The following is an 8730-nucleotide window of genomic DNA, read 5'->3' on the forward strand; positions in this document are numbered from 1 at the left end:
TCTAATGAAAGTGTTTGTTTTTTTTATTATAAAAAAAGAAAAACTAGAGCTTAAGAGACACTGAAAAAAATGAGGAAGAGGAACATGCCTTGACAAATAACTCATTCATTCACTGTATAATTAGATGGCTGTATTGTGCTCCCTTCTTAATTAGGAGTTTTATTAAAAAAAAAAAAACTAAGACAAAAGAGATTGTATAATTCTACAAATCACATGAAAAACATCAGAGCTCGTTCAATACTTCGGACTTATGAAAATGATTCCAAAGTCCAAGCAGTTTAATACCACATTTGTTTCTAACATTTCAAGGAATAGTTCACCCAAAAATTTTGTTGTTTTAAAACATGACTTTCTTATGGTGAAGCACAAAAGGATATGTTAAATAGAATTTCATTAGTTATTTTTTCCTTAAGATGAAAATTAATGGCGACTGAGACTAACATTATGTTTAATGTTCCATTTGTGTTCCATGGAGTGAGTAAATGACAGAATTTTCATTTTTGGGTGAACTATCCTTTTAATAAGATGCCATTTATAATATTAAAATAGGTTATTCTGACAGTATGTAACTGAATAAAATATATGATTTTTAATGCACAGATTTCTCCTCACTATAGCTAAACGTTTACAGACTATACAGTGCACAGTTTTCAAAAAACTATAGAATTTATTGTTAAATGCTGAGCACATTTGCAGTTGAGTAGGAAGTTTTTCACAAGTATCTAGATTAAAGAAATGCATCCATTAAAAACAAACTTTAAGTGTGGAATGTTTAGCAAAAATAATTGGAGGGAAAAGTACTTTGTAAACTTTAGAACGTTAATTAGTTTGAGAGGGAAGTTGTAACACAGGGCCACAAGGACTCTTTAGTTAGTGGTCCAAACATCTAAAACTATAGTATTTAATGAAGAACTGACTAAAGTTTCTGGAAAAATAGCCTGTTTGAGCATGATGTCAGTTCTAAAAAGCATCAATTAACGCTCTAGAAGATTCGACTGTTACAAAAAAAAAAAACATAATAAGTGGAGAAACAGCCAGTGTTTACATCTCTCCTAACAGCGCAAGAACAATATTTGGTGATGAATGTAGTCAAGTAGTTTGTAATCAACAAAAATACATTTTAGGACATCTGCATTTTTAATACTGCCTTTGTAACAGATCGAATGTAGCCTGCTTTTTAACATAGTAGTGGAAAGGGAATTGCATGAAACTGTAGAAACTTTATACTGTGCCTCCAAATGAGTCTTTTGCCTTTTCTCCAACCACTGAAGATTATAGAAGTCACAGCAGGTTAACAGACAAACTACATGAGTACAAACAAGCTTTTCTCTATATTATCAGTCAACAACATTGAGCTCTATGTCCAGTGTATTACTGTCCTTTGCAGCAAACCAATCTCGCACCTGTTGGTAACTCATTTTTGACTTTCGGCAAAGACTATCGAGGTCCTTCTCTTGTAGTAGACCTGTCTGTCGATAATACAGCTCCAGAGGACCAATGTCTGTAGAATCTGTTGCTGACTTCTGCGTCTTTGGTATACTGTTCCCTTGTGACTTGCGTTTTTTGCTTCCTTCACTTCCTAGGGTTCCACTGGTGGCACTGCCATCACTTTGCAATGCAATGTCTTCAAGAACTTGATCTCGTGCATTAGCGTGCACCCAGCGCACATGACCATTTTTTACAGCATAGCGTGTGTCCCCAAACCACTGGATAATATCAGCACGAGGCAAAGATGTTACTTCCACTAGCTCCGTGTACACCTCACTTTTTGGCCACGGGCAGCGCTGGAAATATTCCTTTAGGATTGCCAACTGTTCCTTTGTTTTCCTTTGTCGCCCAGCAGGTGTTAATACTAAAGAAGGTGAAGAGTGGTCGGAAAGGTGTGGGGAGTTGGCCAATGTGTTTGTTTTGACAGAGCGTGCAGATATCAATGACTGTGGCTTGGCTGTTGAGTGTTTTTTTGATGGGGTGATGCATGGAGAGGAAGCGGGTGCAACTGGTGCACAATGTCCTTCACTGTCCAGTTCACTTCCAACATCATTAATCTGAATCTCACCTTCTAAACATTTTTCCTCATCCAATCCTGATGCTCCGTCTTCAAATGCCTCAAGAGTGTTAGACAAGAAATTCTGGAAAAACTCAGTGTCTCTTGACTGATTTTTTCGTGCACCTTTTGCACAACCATTTTTCCTGCCTTCGTCATCGGTGTTCTGCATAGTTTTCAGTTTTTTAGTGGTGAGAGAAAGAGGCTGAATCTCCTCAGTCTTAGATAATAAATTGGACATAGATTCAGTAGCAGGCATGGGTGTTGAGGCTGATAACCCCCTACCATTTCGTAGCTGGTACCGACTGTCACTAAACCATTTTCGAATATCATTACGAGTTAGTCCAGTCTCCTCTTGAAGGCGTTGGAGCTCTGTCTCATCAGGCCAGTTCTCCTGCAGAAAACTTTTACGCAAAGCAGCTAACTGGGCTTTGGACTTTTTGTAGCGGCCATGCCGAGGCTGCTCAGATCCAACTGGAGACTCTGTAGAAGTAGGTGAGGTAGCTGCTTGAGGCATTTCTGCCATTTCTACTGGATGGCGGTAGTAGTACGAATCCTGAGGTGGGGGGAGAGATGATTGGAAACGTGAAGCAGCTGGAGAAAGCTTTGCTGGTTCTTTACTTTCATTTTTATGTTTTTTGTGAGGCAAATGTGTGTGCCCTAGATCTTCTACGTGATCTTCATGCTTCCTCTCTGCTTCCATTAAATCATCAAATCCATTCTTCCTCTTGGTCTTGCTCTCCTTGTGTTCCATCTCACTTACATGCACATGCTTGGCCAGTTTGAGCCGTGTCTCTTCTATGTCCTCCGATGCCCAACTGATTCCATACTTGATGCGCTGCACCATGAACCAGACTTTGATTTTATCCAGTGGAAGCGCACAAATGCGGGCCAGGGTGCTGACCTCTTGAGATGTTGGGTAGGGGAAGATATTGAAGGCCTGCACCAGTTCAGGGATAGCATCAAGCTCACATGTTTGATCTGACTGCGTCCACACTAGCTTCAGTCCTTCAGATACTAGAGGAAGACATACTACAGTGTTATGATTAGTGCTGAAGCTTACTGAAGCACTGCCGTTGCTCTCTCGCTGCCTGCTCACATGTTCCTTTCCAGTGGAGTTGCGGCAGTGGGGTGATTTGTGCCGGAAGTTTCCATCTTGTCTCTTTGACGGCACCCCTTTTGGAGTGATAACCTTCAAGTCATGGTCACTGTGCGTTGCCATCAGAGATGTCACACGTCTATTGCTGCAGACTGTAAGGATGACAAACATAATTGAGACAAACATCCCCATAAAAAAAGTATGTGTCGCATAAAAAAAATTATTGGGCATTTTCATGTTTTTTCAAAGTGTATCTTTGTGTACAACAGTTGACGTTGGAATTTTATTGACCAGGTAAAATGGGCCAAAATATGATAGAGAGGGGGCCAATGGGAAATGGCAGGATTCGAATTTGAACACCTGTTGCCGCATAAGTGCCAACGCACAACATATTGGAGCATGTGCGATACGTGCCAGGCCACCTTTCTGACAATTTTTTGCCTTTTGAATAGTGTTTAATTATCCTGCTGGTTGTTTGTCTGGATTTGGATTTGCGAAGGGCAAAGACGTTGGAATGCTGGGGGGTGGTGAGCTTTTGCCGTTTGTTGGCACTTGGATGGTGTTGTGGGGAGGGGTGTTAATGGGTGGGGTTCTGGTCATTCTTTGGTTGATCAAATCTATAATAGAATTTTATTCAGATTATTAGCAATCTGTGGTGGAATTAACCACAGGAATCGATGGCGTTATTCTTGGCTATCACAAAAAGGACCAGAGACTAACAGTTAATGTGACTTTCTAAGGACTGCATTCATCTCTCTGAAAGTCATTATACTGATACTTTACAGCCAAATCAACAGTCTAGCCATTGACTTTCCTCTCTAAAGTTGAAAGAAGGACAGATGTCACCCCTACCCCCTGCCTTTTCTCTTCCACACATTAGCCTTTTATTAAAGCCTGTCATATACTCTACACCAGTGCACACCCAACCCCCACTATGGCAAACTTGGGAAAAAGAGGGGGCCTGCCCTTCACAATCCCTTTCCAATGCACATTATGGTCCACTTCCCCCATTTGTCTAAGCCTGTAGTCCGGTTAAACTTCCAACAGATGGCGAAGAGACAGTAGAAGCCCATGTCTGTTAAATCAAGATGACAAATGTTAGTACAATTCGCCAAGCTGATTTGCTTGTCAGTTTTGCATTTTGCATACTCAGCAGTCTACAAAGCACAGTTGGTCTTAAAGTACTCTTAAAATTACTAATGCCTAAATGCAGTGATGGGCAGTAGCTTCGCTACAAATAGCAAAGCTATTAGCTTAACTACATTTCTGAGTATCGAGGTGGTAGATTCTCTAGTTTTGAAATCAAGTAGCTTTTCAGTAGTGAGGCTATATTTTTGACTAGGCAGCAGCGTAGCATTGAGAAAAGCTACACCGATACATAATGCATTGTACTCAGTGTTTTCTATCGCCAGTTTTAAATAAAAACGAAAGATGTTCAATCACAAATGAATCGCTCTTTAAAATTAATTGGTGTTAATATAACCAATAATGTTTATTTCCTATTTTTATTACAAACACATATCTATAAAACTACAGACTTACCCCCCCCCCCATTATTACTTATATATTTTTAAATAAACCTTTTTCTTTACTTCAGTACATACTGAATAGAGACGTACAGACACACACACACATTACACAACCTCAGAGTTGGGGTTGGTGTCTGTCGGCAGGTCTGTTGGATGTGCTCGCCGGTGGTAGTAGAGTGGTTTCGTAGAGAGTTTCGGCAATCATTTTATTGACTAGTCTAAAATTTATTCTACACACCCGGTCCCTTATCAGGTGTGTAAAGGAGTTAAATGGAAAGGAGGAGGCGAGAACCGGCCTGGGGATATAAACAATATTTTATGATTAACTTAAACAAACGACAAACACACACACACGACGGACATGTCCGTGAACGATTTCTCTCTCCCGCACCATCCTCCGCAGTCGGCCTTTATCTCTCTCGGAGGCTTGATTAGCCTGTGGGTGTGTAGAATCACGACCCGGCCCCGCCCTCTGCCCTGCCACAGTATTATACTACTACTACAACTATTATTATTATTATAACTGATTGTTCCATATCTATCTAAGTTTAAATGTATATCTTTCCTTTTCTCTCTCTCCACAACATCACCAGAAAAAATGTAATTAATAATAATGATTATTAATTGATCATTATTATGAATGATTATAAAATAGTAATCATTATTATTAATTAAATTTTTCTGGTGATGTTGTGGGGAGAGAGAAAAGGAAAGATATAGATTTAAACTTATATCATATTAATAATATGACATTACATGAACCTAGTCCTTAAACTTATCACAATACATGTAGACACTACTATATATATTATTTTTTGTGTTTATGTGTGTACGAAGTACCATGGTATTTTTTTTAATTACCTTTTAAGCACCATGTAAATACAATAGTATATGTATATGGTAATCATATATACATTTACAATGGTAGTAACTTGGTATTCTTTGAAGTAATTTGAAGCACCATGCAAATACACAATGGAACATAAATACGGTAATTTTAAATCAAAGTATTACCATCTGATACCATCAGAAATCACATTGTTATTGCCCAGATGTGCTCTCTAGCTGCTGTGTTTCTGTGTTGTATAGATGAATAGTATTGTCCTTTCCTGCATATCGCTGCCCCCTTCGGCATATTGCGGCACCATTTTTGTGGCCCGTTCTGCATAACGCAGAGGATAATTTCAGCTTAGTCCCTGTTCTCCCGATTGCCAGTCCGCCCCTGTTTGGCCCCAAAATTCATCTGTCCTCTGGGGAAAAAGTATGCCAGATTACCAATCCAGCCCTGGACTCCATGTGACAGTGAGTCAGAGAGAGAGAGAGAGAGAGAGAGAGAGACACCACTCCACCATTCTTAATCGGCAAGTGTGTCATACCTCCAACTGAAGAGAGCGAGATCTCCGCAAAACAGTGTGCATGTGTGGCACCCTCTGCCAAAATAGGGTGGTTTTGAGTCTGCTAGTGTGTCACTGGCTTTACTTGAGAGGCACCATATGAGTCCCCACTGAACTGTAAACATTAGAAATAAATATTGCCAATAGTCTTATTTAGTTGGTGAAACAGGCCTACGTGAGCACAATGTTTGCCAATATTAGCGATTTAGGCCTACCACTACATGCAATGAGCTGGCCAATCATCTACAAAATAAGTTGGAGGTGAACTTGATGGGATAGATTCCCGACCATGTGTGATGACCTCATGTATCAGATGATGACTTAGAATGACTCGACTGGTAAAGTCCCTTGAAGTCTGGGAAGCCATTTCGTCACACCAACAATGGTAACGTAGGTACTTTTTTAGAGTACATATTACAAATAAATGTAATTACAATAGCTACAACAGTAACAATGTGTGTAATTACAAAGTGTTCCAGACCAAACATTAGGCTACACATATATCACAAAAATTACATTAAAATATTTAATGGTAGGGAGTTGACCCACTCATATATACTTTTAGAAAAATAAATATCAAAATAACATAATCCCCAGTATACCTAATAAACCTGGTTAGACAGTTTGGTATTCATATGGCGTTTTCTGTATAGTGTATATACATACCTTTTCTTTAAAACTAAATAAAACAGATATACCAAAATAACAAAAACTCCATAGCGCTTAGCAAACTTGGCTAGACTTTTTGCTACACTGCGTCAATGCTACGATGTTTGTCCATGGCTTTTTATAATCAGCTTATCTGGAGAACTTTTGACGCAAGTCGAAGGATGTGTGAGATCACAACTGTACATCCCACAAAAAACACTAAGCATGTGTGAGGGGTCTATCATCACATGAACGCTTAAATAAACAAAGGTGTATCCACAACAATTTCCATGACCATACAACAGCGTTTTCTTTTCTTTCTTTTTTGTGTGGCGCATGAACTGCACAGGCGCACTCACTCGGACACGCTTCAGTAACGCATATAAACAAACTCGGGGTGTTAAATGGCTACAATATTGTCCCACTAAAACGTACATTTTCCAGTGAATCTTCTTCAAACTCTGTGCTTAAAATAATGCTAACAAGCTATACGAAGCAAAACAACATTGCCTGACCTCTTATGTTGTCTTCTGGACCCAATAACGAGCTTCGGAAAGGAAGCATTAACTCAGTCTCGGCTCCAGCCTCGAATTAATTTTTGAACCGCTTTTAAAAACTTCACGGTTTTAAACTGTATATCAGTCCGCGTGGAACATTTCAAACAACTCACCGGTTTAATTTCCCACAAGGTTGTGTGTGTATACGCCACCTCAGCTGCTACGTGTTGTCCGTTGTCGCTTTTGTTCTGGAAATCCCGAAGTGTTTTTCCGCCTGTCCGGTCAGACAGAGCATCAGGAAACTCCCGGACCAGCCCCCTATTTCTCATGCAATGACGGTGCCGTGGCTGTGTAGGTCCAATCCGGGAAGGAGAGGGATGGGAGGTGGAGCACCGTTGAAACACAATCGTGAATGCACTTCCCATCTAGAATGTGATTACCACGTGTATTGTACCACATAGTAAGTTGTAGGAGTCTCCAGGTAAGAATGCAAATATTTTTCTTTAAATAATAGGAAAAACTCATGAGAGATGGATCTCGGAGTGATCTAATTAAAGGCATGTTCCAGGGTCAATAAAATTTAAAGGCACAGTGTACCCAAAAATGAAAATTATCTCATCATTTACTCATCCCCTTGTCATACCAGATGTGTTTGACTTTCTTCTGCTGAACACAAACAAGGAGTTTTAGAAGAATATATGCGCTCTGTTGGTTCAAGTGAATGGTGGCCACTAGAATGTGGAGGTGAAAGTGTAGATTTGCAGTTGAAAAAGGACTTACATTTTGATCTGTTTCTCACCCACACCTATCATATCACATCAGAAGATATGGATTTAACCACTGCAGTCTTATGGATTACTTTTATACTGCCTTTTGGGCCTTCAAAGTTCTGGGCACCATTCACTTGCAATGTGAGGACCAACAGAGCTGAAATGTTCTTCTTAAAATACTTGTGTGAGGGTGGTTGATAAGGAGGACACGGGAGGCAGGTTGCTCCACACACATGTAAAGATTTTAATGACCACACTTCAGAGCTCACAGCGCCACACAATTATCTCTTTAGCTCCACAATAAAAACTTTCTGGAGGGGAAATTGTTGCCGCTCCACTCCACTCTCATACAGCTCGCGTTGTGTCCGTGACATAAAAGTTGTGCCCTGATCGGTAAGGATTTCTTTCGGAATCCCCACCTAGGGGAATATTTTTGAAGAGTGCCTCCGCAACACTGTGTGCTGAGATGTTGTGCAAAGGAAATGCTTCCGGATATCGTGTTACCTAACCGATCGAGCAACACTTCAATGGGTACGCATCAAATTTAGACACTGCGTTGACCTTTCTAAAATCCACACAGAACCATACATACCCGTCGCTCTTGGGAACTAGAACAACCAGGCTGGACCAATCACTGTGGGATTCCTCTATTACCCCCATATCGAGCATTGCATCCAGTTCTTCCCAAACTATTTTCTTTTTGTGTTCAAGCAAGCGATAGGGACGGCTACGTACCACCACTCCCGGTT

The 8730-nt window shown here is 40.2% G+C and overlaps 1 protein-coding gene across 4 annotated transcripts; it reads right to left on the reverse strand.

Moving 5' to 3' along the window:
* Nucleotides 1-22: 22 nt before the first annotated feature.
* On the reverse strand, nucleotides 23-7661 carry LOC127645214 (homeobox and leucine zipper protein Homez-like). Of its 4 annotated transcripts, XM_052128758.1 has the most exons (3): nucleotides 7230-7361; nucleotides 5687-5922; nucleotides 23-3295 (listed from the first exon to the last, which is right to left on the reverse strand). In XM_052128758.1, exons 2-3 carry the CDS (start codon nucleotides 5697-5699, stop codon nucleotides 1338-1340), a joined length of 1971 nt encoding a protein of 656 aa, XP_051984718.1. In that variant the 5' UTR covers nucleotides 5700-5922; nucleotides 7230-7361; the 3' UTR covers nucleotides 23-1337. The 4 variants fall into 4 exon arrangements, with proteins under 4 accessions (XP_051984718.1, XP_051984719.1, XP_051984721.1 ...); XM_052128759.1 differs by lacking the exons at nucleotides 5687-5922; nucleotides 7230-7361 and adding an exon at nucleotides 7385-7661; XM_052128761.1 differs by lacking the exon at nucleotides 5687-5922 and having other exon boundaries at nucleotides 6733-7375.
* Nucleotides 7662-8730: the final 1069 nt, after the last annotated feature.

This window comes from Xyrauchen texanus, chromosome 6 (genome assembly GCF_025860055.1).
Source record: "Xyrauchen texanus isolate HMW12.3.18 chromosome 6, RBS_HiC_50CHRs, whole genome shotgun sequence".
Taxonomy (NCBI): Eukaryota; Metazoa; Chordata; class Actinopteri; order Cypriniformes; family Catostomidae; genus Xyrauchen; species Xyrauchen texanus.